The 13,858-nt window shown below is 40.2% G+C and overlaps 1 protein-coding gene across 1 annotated transcript in view; it reads left to right on the top strand.

Annotated features, from left to right (window-relative positions):
* arhgap5 (Rho GTPase activating protein 5) overlaps positions 1 to 13,858 on the top strand; it is a 57,193-nt gene that overhangs the window by 14,371 nt on the left and 28,964 nt on the right. The window contains exon 3 of the mRNA XM_086151877.1: positions 147 to 300. Coding sequence (XP_086008003.1) covers positions 147 to 300 — 154 coding nt within the window. The remainder of the gene's footprint in view (positions 1 to 146; positions 301 to 13,858) is intronic.

Below are 13,858 nucleotides of genomic sequence, written 5' to 3'. Positions count from 1 at the left end.
CATTGCTTTCCATCCTTCTTTTCCTCCATCGTACTTTCAATTCCTGCCCGACACAGTCGCTAAATTCTGTCCTTCTCCCTCCCCCTGCTACATATGACTTCTATCTTGTACCTTTTCTCATCTAATCTCATCCCTGTCATTTTCAGCCAAAAGCTTCCAAGCCCCCTAAGCCTCTGTACCCCCCAACCAGAAGAACCTGGGAGAGCAACTACTTTGGAATTCCCCTTCAGGAACTGGTGACCCCGGAGCGTTCGATCCCAGTCTTCATTGAGAAGTGCGTGGACTACATTGAGCGTACAGGTAAGTCACGTTCTGCTTTTGATTCCCTCTTCAGGTGTTCAAATCCACTTTTATTTATATCCCCTGGACTGTTTTTTGATCATTTAAACATTGAAAACTGTAACTGAAAGAGCTTCATATGTCTTTCCGAACATAAGATTCGAGAGAACTGCTTTGATTTCAGAAATCTGAATTCAAAGTTTGCTCTTCATTTTATTCTAAATTTCAGCTGCCAAGAGGTGTTTATGTTCTTGTTTGTAAAGCGGGAATCGCCAGGCCTGTCAGTCAGCACGTGTCGGGCTCTATCCAATGAGCTTTCCTGGTGCGGCGTTTCATGAGCTGCCAGAGCTTGACCAGAAATACTGCAAAATATGAAAGGGGGATTGGGATTTAGAAAAGACAGTTGAAAAAGTGGCAGTTGAGTGTGTTAACGTTGATCCACACACCCGTAGCACAAAGGCAACAAAGCAGGGTTAAAATAGTTTGAAGCTTCTGGCTGGGCTTAAGATTAAAAGATTCTGGAATAAGGTCTTTTGCTGGATGAAACCCCACTGTTAGAAGATTGTGCTTTGGTTGGTGTAATTAGAAGCTGTGGATAAAAATGTCCGCTGGATAATATTGTAAAAGCCTTGGTTTGATTGATTCAGTTAATATCAATAACTAACATTTGATCTAGAACTTAGAACCCAGTGAATTTCCTGCTCCAGCTCCCCGCTGTTGCTTTGTCTCCACAGATCGTTTTTGTGTGTGTGATATTGGGAACTACTTTGCATTCAGTACAAATGAACAGGAAAAAGGTGGAATGATACACCAAGCTAATTTGCAAGCTGTGATAAATGCAGTGAAAAAGAAATGACCTCCATAGTAGCCTAACAGACAGATATTTGTACAGATATTTTCCATCCATCCATCCTTCCCCCACTTATCCAGAGTTGGGTTGACCCCCCCAATTCTATTGTGAATTTAATCATACAGTCAGAAGTTAGATCTGTCAAAGATCGTTGCTTTATTCCTTATTAAAAGACCAACTTGCTTATTTTATTAATGCCTTGATGGAACTTCACATCAGGATAAAGACTGGACATGTTAATTTCTTTCCTCCAATCCACCACAATAAATATTTTACTCACACAGTAAATATTTGATTTGTTTGTTGCATAATGCATGATTGGGTGGTCAGGAGACATTGCCTTCTCCCTGTGTCTCAGCCCTCTGTCATTGCCAAGAGCCTCCAGATTCAAGTCCTCAAACAAACTTTTCTTCCCATCTGTTTTTTTTTTTTAAACTGCTTTGCATTTGAAACCTACTAGAATCATACTCAACCTGTCACTACCCTATCGAAGGAGTGATGGCACATCAACTGGTATCAGTTACATTGCTCATATAGTTAATAATCTAAACAATTGAAAGTATTTCCCAAACATTGGATCATTAAAGTATACCTCATCCCATCTCAGCTAAGGTTACCCTACAAAATATAAACTTTTGAAAATTGTGCACCTATGTGTCTGCTTTTATTTTGAAATCTCCGCTGCAGTTCCCTGCCCCTGAATGATCAAATTAACTTTCTTTTTTTTATCAGTCATTAAATAAATATTGATATGTAGTTAAGTGACTTAATATAAATTTAACTGATGTATAATTTTATATTCAATCAATTATATGAAATTTGATCAAATATAATTGTTCCATGAGTGATACCTAATATGTTGTGTAGATGGACCACGTGAATCAGAAAGACAAGATAAAGACAAAAACACTGGCACACACAACGCTTGAAATTTCACAAGGAATCAGCCCTCCCAAAAATCAGTAAAAGAGTAGCTGCCATTTGTCTAGATGATGGACAGTACAATTATGAAACATGCCATCACAAGGCTATGAGTCGGAGTCTGAAGGGAAGAATGTGTTAAAAGTCATCTAACAGGATGCAGAGAAGCAGATTTGATTTTTCAACTATAAAGTTTTGAGGGCCGATGCAATCCTAAAGGATCTGTGGGCCTGCAGAGGGGTCAGTGCTGCATCTGCATTAGACTCATAGGTAAGAGTCGATTGTGCCCCGTCTCTCCTCTTGTTTGTATTGCGCATTGTGTTGTTTGCACTAAAACAGGCAGCACTTCCTGTGTTTTGCCAGATGTTCCCACTGCGTTGCTGTCTGTCATGAAGGTGCAGTTTGTGCCTGAGCTGCTCCGGCTCTTAATTCCTGTCCTGATAATCCCCCTCAATATGTGTTGATGTTTGGCCGCATCTCTCAATGAGCCCAGTGCTGTCTGCCAACTACACTAGGCGTAATCTCAGTTCTGTGTATGTGCACGTTTGTGCTTGTGTGAGACTATACATAAGCGAGCGCGCACGTGCATGCATTTTGCATGTGTTAGTGTGAGTGCGTGTGAGAGAGAGAGCCCTTAAACTCCTGAGTGCACCCGGTGTGTTGGGCTAGATTTTAACAGCTTTTTTTCTCCTCCCTTTTTTTTCTGGAATATCATCTCTCACCAGACACTGCAGAAAAGCATCTTTTTTCCCCTCTAAGCTGCTGTTGTATAAGGTGCTTTCATATTCAGGCTGTTTCACAGCTCTTCCAGCATTGCTGAGTCTTTTTACCGTGCCACTCTGTCTGTAATGGCAGGGCTCTTGTTAGAGGTTCACCATGACACATTCAGGATTGTGTAGTGGTCATGGTTGTGGTGGGGGGCTGACAGAAATCTCAACATACAATATGTGTTGCCATGTATAATACTTCTTCTCAACACATTAGAATCCTGGAGTACAATCATTCTATATAAGTTTGCCTTTTTTCTGGCATCTGTCAGGGCAGTATGACTAAGATTGAAATGGCCAAAAAACAAATGAGAAAAGCCAGATTTTTTTTTTATCTGCAGCAATTTGGTCTTTAGCTTTACTGTTTTTCAAAACTCCTTTTAGCTTGACAAAGTCACTGAATTGTGTTTCAGTCTGCATTAAAAAATTTGTAACCTAACAACATGCAAAACATTTCCTGTTTATGAAAAATGTTTCTGAAAAAGCCCGTGATTTTTCAATGATTTTTATTGACCAAACATCTGAAGGAAATCATCTTTAGTTACAAACAAAATTCTCTTAAAGCAGTAAAAAATAGCAAACAATGCACAATAAAACCCCTTGAAATTATTGATCTTTGAATATGTGGGATTGGTGGGTGTGGTGGTAGGAGGGGTGGTTCAACCGAGTGTGTCTGCTGCCTTTATGGTCGACCTCTGCCCTTGAAGCAGCCTTTCACAAAGAGACACTCCCTCTGGGAATATTAAAAATTGCCATGTTATTGTGGAGTCCGGGACCAAGCAGACTCTTGTAACATTTATGGGGCAGTGCTCCACCCCAGGCAGGTCCACTGGGACGGGTGGGGTGTGTGTTTGATCACTTTTGCTTCAAAATCCCAAACTTAATGAGCTCACAGAAAATGATGCAGCAAGAAAAGACCATTCGCTGTGGTTGTTTGATGCATTGTGGCTTTTTTTTAGTACCATACTGAATATTACTTTAATTTGACTGTAGCTTGTAAAGACATGGTCTCTTTGTCAGTCATGCTGACTGGAGGCCCCAATAGGTCGAAAAAAAACAGAGTAAAACAAATGTAAGATTTAAATACAGTGACAATTTTAGAACAGTGTTAACTCAATATTCCGTAACAAAGTCATACGACTGACCGAGAAGTCATTTTAGGCATCAGAATTCACTCAAAAATCAGGAAAAATGGTATCTAAAACTGCTGAAAAAAATCATCATAATCAATCATAATCAAATCGCCCCCCCCCCCCCCCCCCCCAAAAAAAAAATCTGCTATAAACAAATAATGAAATTCGTCCCTTTGATTATGTGATTGGGCCTTTTCTGCAATGGCAAGGTTTACAGTGACATAATTTTATTTAGCTGATGAAATATTGATGGTATCTTTAAAATGTACTAATATTCTTCTTGTAAAAACTTTTTTATTTACTGGTCTATTATATAATGATGCAAGATGTTAATTTAGTTTAGTAATTTTAGGTTTTGGTATATTGTCATAAAATAACACCTATTTTGTCCCCAAACAATTTTGACTGCTAAAATGTTTACTGTGAGATGAGATTGAGGGACAGAAAGGCAAATTTTGGAGCTTATTCACTACTTACTCACTATTTTTCTGTGATTGAAGAAAATGAATTTTCAACATCAAGACTATTTATTTTGCTTAGTTAAAATATTTTTTTTCTTAGATGAACAGATATGTTTTTTTATTTAACCCTCAAACAAATGGTTACAGGCAAAAATTGATGTGTGTACGTGCTTGTGTGGGCGGTGGAACTTGTTGACTTGACCACATGTGGCGGGTTGACGATGACGGCCGTCTTTGGTTTGAGGACGTGAGAGGACAAACTGAGGCTGAGGCTGTAAATAATTCGATAGTCTCGAGTGCTAGGCCTTTATTTGGCAGGAAGTGAGAAAACGTGTGGGGGTGTCTTGGGGGGAATCCTGTTCAGAAGCTTAATTGGAGCCTCATCTCTTTGCCTCCTTCAGCGGGTCATTTTCTCCAGGATTTTATGGCTGACAAATCAAGCTGACATTTTGCGGGGTTCAGATAATTAACCCCTTGTACTCCTGACGGTTCCTTCGCCATCGCCACATTTGTACTCGCCACAGGATCGTTTTTCACCAGTTCTTTTACAGAATAGACACCATCATGATCCGAATCGGAAAGAACAAGCATTAAGCACTTGTTTTTTTGGTTGGTTTGGTTGGAACTCTTAGAAAGTTTGAAAAAACCAAAACAAAACACAAAGCTGGTTCTATTTGAGATTAATTTAAATTTTGATACTAATTTAAGTGACTGATGCCTTTGGATCCTGCCAACATCCAACACCCTGAAAAACACTGAGTGATTGCCGCAAGATGTTAATTGGAATTCAGGAATAGGACAGTCCAGTGTACGAAAGACATGGATCGGAACACTGAAACGAGACAACTGAAATTGCCGAATGATTTCGGTTTCTCGTCCAAAAGGCCATCAGATCACTGTCAAAAAGGCATCACATTTTATCTGAAATATCTATTTGACAACCACAGTTTGTCTACATTTGTAATGATGTAATTCATTCCTTTTATCTTGTTTTATCTTTTATCTTGTATTTGAAGTGAATCAGAACTTTACGGACTCAAAACTGTTCAATTCAATTCAAATCCCAGATGAATCTCAGCATTTGGTCTGTTGCCTCTTCATCATATTGGAACATTGGTGACATATCGTGTAACTCACCCTCTTGTTTGTTTGATTGTTTGTTATTACGATCTGTATGTTCACCCATCTGGTTTGTCATCAGGCCATTGTATTCCCATTACAGCCTCCCATGGGTTCTGCGAACACTTGGAGGTAATAAACCCAAGGTTTCAAGATCTTTTATGATTTATCTCCAAAATGTTGTAAGATAAAACCCAGCAATCATTGTGGTCGGCTCTCCGAGAATTAATATCTCACAGGAAGGTGGCAGTTGCCTGTCTGAGAGTTTCATAGTTTTCATCCTGACAAGACAAATTAACTCTGGATTGATCAATAAACCCCAGAAAACACTGCACTTCCATGCCAGTACCTTCATTTCTGAGACCACTTTGGTCTGTCTTGATAATCAAGACACTGCTAAAGGGGAGAGATCCCCCTGGGAGAGGAGCCATCATTTAGGTAATACCAAAAGAAGGTAAAATAAACGAGATAGATCACAGATTTTAGCGGATTTTAATATATGTACGTGTCAGTTTTAGCCAGGAGGATAGAAAAGGTATTCATTCACTTGTACCATGAGAGAAAAACCAAAGGCAGTCCAAGAAGGATACGTCATATAGTATGTATATACATGAAAATAAGACACATGGTTTTAGATTGCCTAAAAAGCATTTAACACAGTCGTTGGACCTAAGGCTTCTGGCAAATTTAGTTTCCATGTACAGAAACTCTAAGGCATTCAAGTACCATATACAAATCCAAACGCAAAGATAAAGATTGTATGTCTCTCAGACTAATTTATATTGGAGCATTAATGAAAGCAGGGTTGCTCCTGTTCTCTGCTTTGTCTTTGTTCACTTTATAGAATCTCTCATCCAATATATCAGGCAAAAAGAAGAGATCAATAGCATTAAAATGCTGGAAAGAACTATAAATATTTAGTTTATAACTAAATTATCTCTATTTGCAGATGACTTGTAAATGTGCTTGGCTCAATCTTCGAAGCCTGTGCCAACATTCATAGGATCCTTGGAACATTTGGTCAGTTAAGTTAGACATTAACTGAACTCAAGCTTTAGCTTACAACTTCAACTCTCCCATCCGATCTTCTAACAAAATCTAGCTTGAAAAGTGATACAACCTCAATTAAATGCCAAGGAGTTAATCTTACCGATATTATGGCATTGCCATATCAAAAATTATCTTACTATGCATTCGAAATTGAGACCTCCGGTACTTCTCTGTGATCCAAAATTTAAGCCAAAGTGTAGAGAAATAGAAGAGGGAGAGAACACACTACCACCTCTTCAAGCCAAAATAGTGGCAGCAAATGCCGCAACAGTTTCACAAATACAAACAATCTTTGGCTGAAAATAACCTTAGATATTTGACAGAAAGTATTCTTCTTCTTCTTCAAGGATCCAACCTGAAGGGAGGCCAAAAAAGACCATGCGGCAAACGCAATGTACAGTGTCTGTTAAATTTACACCATGGAGAGAGGATAATTTCCCCAGTGAAAAATACGATCTGATAAGCTCAAGTGGTTATGGTCAAAATGGATCAGGGAAATCAGCCCATGGAGACCAGATTTGTTACAATTTCTATATTACTAATATGAGGCCAACAATATTGGACAATTAGATCCTTTATGGACATGATCAAATGTGATGTCCTCAGATGCAAAGGTTTATCTTAGCAAAATGAAGGGTGGAGCAATATGAGAAAGAAACTCAGACATCTTCATTTTCTATATTTTATTTCAGCCTTGAATGTCTGAGTTATGTGAAAATTACTATGTATATGTCTTCTGTCTGTCAACAATCTTTTTTTTCATTGTTAAACTTTGCACCTCAAATTAAATCATAATAATTGTGATAAGAATGTGAAAAAACAGGATGTTAAAACAATTAACAAGCTATTGAAAGAAGAATTGAAAACACTTAACTTCTACTCTGTCCTGCAAGCAGTGATCCCGACATCTTTGTTGGCTGTTATGTCAGTAAGCCGGTCAGTGTGTGTGAGAGGTGTGTGTCGGTCAGGCGTGTATTTACAGGATTGTCCCGTCCATTATTTTTTTCTTTTCCTTTTTGTGCACCACTGTAAAGGGTCTGATCCTGTAGGTTGAGCTTGTCACTGTAAAGCTCTTAACGTTATCTGAGACAGCTCTCCGTCAGAAGCTCTGGCAGCTACAAGCGTCCAGGGGGAGGGGGTCAAAGGTCTGAGCTGCTGCTGCTGCTGCTGCACCCCGATAAAACTCTTGAGAGGAGCCGATGAAAGCTGAGAGCGGCGAATGAAGGAAAGCAATTTTGAAAAAGGAGATGAGAGTAAAGGGGGGTCTCTCTCTGTAACTACCATCTTCATCAGAGGTGGATATTTCAGGCAGCTGGTTGAGGAAAAAACTACTACATTCTGAAACTGTACATCTTAGTTTTTCACAGAAGAGATGATCAAGGATGCATCTTTGTTAAATCTGAATTCCTGTAAATCTTATTTTGTGAATTATTCAAAAAACAGTAATCAAAATACAACCATATATACCACATATAACTCATTTGATTGATGGTATTATTTAGTTCTTATTGATTTCTCTATACCCATATGTGATTGTGACTGCTTGTTTTGAAAATGTTGAAGCAATGAAGAAATTATCTAAAAATTAGCAAGAAATCAATGGAACAAATGAAAAATTACAATTCAATTATAGTCAAAGTACAGAGGACCACTCTTTATTCTCTTTATGCCCTCCTCACTTCACTTTTACTAATCTGTGCTACACTGTGGTCTACAATAGTCACCACTTCTACCCTAGCCTCTCTTTCATTTTCCACATTCATCAGCTCTCCAATGTACTCTTTCAGTCTTCCCATCACTCTTCTAACATCTGTCAATATTTTTCCTTCTCTATCCTTAACCACCTGGACCTGTTGTACATCCTGTCCATCTTTATCCCCCTGTTTCACCAACCTGTATAAAAAATATTGACTCTGTCAATATTTTTCCTTCTCCATCCTTAATCACCCTGACCTGTTGTACATCCTTTCCATCTGTATCTCTCTGTTTTGCCAACCTGTATAGATCATCCTCTCCCTCCTTACTGTTCAACTGAGCATACAAGTCATCATACGCCCTTTGTTTTGCCTTTGCTACCTCGATCTTCACCGTACGTTGTATTTCCCTTTACTCCTGTGTCTTCTCTTCAGTCCCCTCAGTGTCCCACGTCTTCTTTGCTAACCACTTTCGCTGTATATACTCCTGCACTTCAGCATTCCACCATCACGTTCCTTCTCTACTTTCCTTCCAGACGACACACTAAGTTCTCTCCTACCTGTCTCCCTGATAACATTAGCTGTAGTTGTCTAGTCATCTGGAGTCTTTCTCAAATCCTCCCTGAAAGCCATAGAACATGCCTCCCTTTTCAGCTTCCACCACTTTGTCCTCTGCTGTATATATTTCCTTTGATCTTCTTTGTCACCAAAGTCATCCCAAACCACCATCCCATGCTGTCCAGCTACAGTCTCACCTACAACTACTTTGCAGTCTCTGACCTCTTTCAGATTAAGTGGTCTATACAAAATGTAGCCTACCTGCGTGCTCCTACCTCTGCTCTTATAAGTTACCTTATGTTCCTGTCTTTTCTGGAAAGAAGTATTCCCATCCTTTTTGCAAAGTCTACCAGCATCTGTGTCTCTACGTTCCTATCGTGTATACAAAACCTTGCCATCACTTCCTCATCACCTCTATTGCCTGCACCAACATGTCCATTGAAGTCTGCAACAATTACAACTCTCTCATCTCTGGGGATATTCTGCATCACTGCAACTCATTCCAGAACTTCTCCTTCTCCTCTAACTCACTTCCCACCTGTGGGGCATAGCCAGGAACAACTTTAAGCATCACACTTTTATTTTCAGTTTTAGACTCATAAGTCTATCTGACAGTCTTTTCACCTCCAGAATCACCTCCCCCTCCTAACAAACTCCACCTTCAAGATAACTTACTACCTTTCAACCTGGTCTCCTGGACACACTGTATATCCACCTTCCTTCTCTGCATCATGTCAACCAACTTCCTACCTTTTACTGTCCCAGCTCTCAGTCTCTTGCCTTTCCTCTTCTCTCCCTGCTTCTGAACGCGCCTTTCTCCTCTCTTCTTTTGACCCACATCAGCCCAATTTCATCTGGTACCCTGTGGGTCATTCGCAACGATGGCGGTCGTTGTTAAACCAGGTCTCAACCAATCCCGTATGAGATTCTTAGGTTTGATTCGCATATTTGGTTTTGGCACAAGTTTTACGCCAGTCCTTCCTGATGCAACCCTCTGCATTTGTCCGGGGTCGAGACTGGCTCAGAGAGGCACTGGCTTGTTCCCCTGAAGGCTGCATTGGGGAAATTTAATTTGATATCCATACAAATTGAGTTTCGAGTTCGGTCATGGAATGAATTAAACGTGTATGTCAAGATATTATATATAACTGGAGATGAGTTAGTGAGAGGGACATCCCTTGAAAGTCAGAAAGAGATCAATATACTGAAATTATCAATTTAATCAGCAAAAAGTGATTAAAACGTGCATGAACTTGATCCAGAACATACCTGAAATTAGCAGTGAACTGTTCAAAAAAACAGCAAACATTTTTCAAATAAATCAGCAAAGGATTCCAAAAACAATGAAAAGTTACTGTTGTAACTAATCAGTATTTCGATAGCAAAATATTTCTCATTAATAAAGTTATATATTTTGGTTCTAAGAAGCTTTTTTTCTGACAATCCAGGCTGAGGTTGATCACAATCCTGCAAACTTTACACACCTTTGTTCTCAACCATTTTTAACCCGTTAAAACCATCCATCCATCTACTGCCGCTTATCCTGTACTCAGGGCTGTGGGGGATGCTGGCGCTATCCCAGCTGGTGTGTCCCCCAGAGGTGGGACACACCCTGGACTGGTTACCAGGACTGGACTGATCACCAGTCACCAGGCAGGGCCACACACAATCTTTCACTCTACTCACTCATTCAGGGCATTTTTTTCAATTTTGCTGTATGTGTTTTGAATGTGGGAGAAAATCTGAGAAATGTTTGAGTAGAAGTGGAATCAGGGATGTAGATGGCAATTATTCCATGTGTCTCAAAATGTTGAAAAGTAGTTGGAAAATTGTACAAAGTGGTGGAAGTGAAGAACTAAAAGCGCTGACATGTTGATATTTTAAAAATGGCTGAAGCACGCACACAAAGTCGTGCATACTGTACCTTGGGCATACCTGGGGCTTCAGTCTGCACATTAATGTTTAATTCAAGTCCCAGTAAGGTCCTACCTTTCCTCAGTGTAGTTGAGCCCCCGCCCCCAACAGTCCCCAAACATGAGCCGCCCCCCATCCTGAGCCCAGCGGGAACGAGCCACCAAAGCTGCTGCCTCAGATAAAACTCCTCAAAAGATTAGTTTGGCCTTTGAGTTAAAAAAAACAACACACCCTTGGCGGGGGTTGCAAAAATCTACCACCAGTCAGTTCATGTGAAATGTACATGCAATCACTAGAATGCACTTGCAGGAAGAAGTCAAAAAAGGAGTGAGTCCTAAATGTTGTGATTTTGTCATAGATATATTATGAATAATCACCGATAAATTCTTGTCTTTCTTCTCCGGCCCGGAAGCCAGGGGTACAAAAAAAACTCAGGAGAAGCTGCATCAGATGAAATTTGTGATATCATGAAATGTCTGGAAGCAGCGATGGCGAGGGGCGGTGTCTCCGCCCACCAGAGGAGTTTATTAAATGTTTCCAGCTCCCCAGAGACATGAAGTGGTGCTTGGCAGGACGGCTGGAGGAAAGAGAGGAGAGGCAGAGAGAGAGAACGAATGAGTAGTGTTCAAATGGCTTTTTGATCCTGATGTGTTTGGAAGACACATGGCTTGTTATTTTATCTTATTTCTCACTTCTTCCCAATGTGAGAGCTTCTCGCAACTTAACTGAGTGACTCTGCAGAAGAAATATTTTGAGTCTGGCTGTTTGCTCCATTCTTAGCCTCGCCATGCTAAGTAATTGACTCACATGAGCGTCATAATGTGACTCGTTTTACATCGCACTTCTAATTTAAGCAGGGAAATGATAGATTTGGTCCCTTCACCCCCCTCAATTAATGAAGCCTCTTAACTCAAGTTTCCTGCTGATTGGCTTGAAATTTCTCAAGGCCCATTTGTCGAAATAAAGTCCTGCGTTGCCATGGAAACACCCAACAGTGGCCAGGACACGACACGACTCAGAATGGACTTCACAACTAATTTGAAGAACTTTTTCTTTAGAATTTCTAAAGACATTCAATTTCTTGAGAGCGTAGCAGGGCAGATTACATTGTTTCATGCCACTAAAAAGGTTAATCTCTTTTAAAATGATTGATTACTTTGTGTTTTTAAAGCTTCTTTTCAGGATTGTTTTTCTCCATAATTTCAAGGAAATCCCTGGTTTGAATCCGACGAGGGGACCTTTCTGTGTGGTGTTTTCATGTTCTCTCCGTGTCTGTGGGGGTTTCCTGTGGATTCTTTGGTTTCCTCCCACAGTCCATCAACATGCAGGCTAATTGGAAAATATTGGGAAAATTGGCCCGAATGAGTTAGTGAGCCCTGTGATTGACTGGCGACCAGTCCAGGGTGTGTCCTGCCTCTTGCCCGATGACAGCTAGGATAAGCTCCAGCATCCCCCGTGACCCTGAGTGCAGGATAAGCGGCAGAAGATAGATGGATGGATGGATGGATTTCAAGGAAATTCCAATTTTTGGAACTCTATCAGATTTTCTCTTATGATAATTTTTCTTTTTTCTGACCCATTTCATGTTGATTTGAAGATCAATTTCTTTTACATTTCCTTTAACTTCTGCAATAGAAGGTGTCCAATCAATTTCAGACATGTGATTTAATTTCCATCTAGTAGTACTCAGTTTTAGTGCCATTCGCAATATTTCAGTGTAATATTTTCGTTTAAAGTGCCGCATTTCAGGCTGTAGCAGAGTGGGCTGATTGGCGACGTTGATGTCTGATGTTAGATGATTGGTCTGTGGTCTTCCGACCGATCTCAGTGACGAAGGCGAAAAGCGAGTAAGGAGTTCTGCTTCAGAGGAACTGAGGCGGTATTTTGAGCTTCTTCCTCAAATAGCTGATTATTGGCCTTTTCCACTCTGCCTTGATGTGGGATCACTCCTGACACTGTTTCGGAAGAGGAGGGTTTCCGCTGCAGCAAATGAGATGTTACAGGAAAGCCAAGATCTTAAGTCAGCGCAGCGGCGTGAAGGACACAGCTGACTGGAGTCTGTGTTCGTTCTGATTGTCCTGGTCTCAGCAAACCTTTGTTATAGACGCATAGACGAGATCGAGCTGGGAATTGATCAGTGCATGTGTATGTGTGTGCGCGCGCATGTGTGCAACGTGTGTGTGTCCGCACGTTTGCAAGTGTATGTGTATCACTGACGTCATGTTCAATGGAAAGTTTCAGTCTTCTTTTGGATTTGTGAATGTCCAGCAGCATGATTGGGGTGGGTTGGTCAGGTATGGGTGTGACATCTGACCGCTGCCTCACAACACACGCGCTGTTAATATCACAACACCAGTCCCTTCTTGGAATGTGTTTTTTTTCAACGCTTAAAATTGGGGATCACTTAGGGTCTCTCATTATGTTCATCAGACTGTACCAAAACAGAGCTTCGAAGTGTTTTTCAGGAAATCAGTCTTAAGTTATTGGGGCATTTGCAAATTAAGTTGTATCTTTTTAATTCCATTCCATTAAAGTTCACCCTAAGGATGTCATAATCATGACAAAATGCTAAATTGTTTACAGAGAAAAACAAATACCATAACTTTTGGAAAAATTAGGACACCTTTTATTAACAATATCAAGAAACACATGCACACTCAGATTAGAGGTTAAAAGCAAATGTCTGACTTCAATCCAACATAATGTCAATATCCAAAGAAGCTAGTATTAAAAGTTGTGTCGACATTAACATGGGAATCTTGGATACGGGTTTGAAGTAATATCGTGTCAAGTGGTCAAATCAAATTATTGTGCTGGAACTGCATAAAAAAACAATTCAAAACCTGAAAACCCTAATACTGACCTTTATACATCATGTCCAGTTGGGAGTGCAGATACCATCTGGTCTGAGGAAACGAAGTTCGATGGAACATGGGATTCGCTGGAGTGCATCAGTTCATGACTTTGAACATCTCTCAGGAACAGACTTTGACTTCTAAGTCTCGGGTCATGCTTGAATCTCATTTCCCGACATGACGGGTTGGGAATGTTTCCTCTGTGAGATATTCCGGGATTGTTAATGTGACAACAGCCTGCAGTAAGATGGTGATTA

The sequence above is a fragment of the Fistularia commersonii genome, chromosome 1 (assembly GCF_037954325.1).
Source record: "Fistularia commersonii isolate RoL2024-O1a breed Wild chromosome 1, RoL_Fcom_v1.0, whole genome shotgun sequence".
In the NCBI taxonomy this organism is placed as follows: Eukaryota; Metazoa; Chordata; class Actinopteri; order Syngnathiformes; family Fistulariidae; genus Fistularia; species Fistularia commersonii.
Note: the sequence above shows the minus strand (reverse complement) of the source record. Positions and strands in the feature narration are given on the sequence as shown.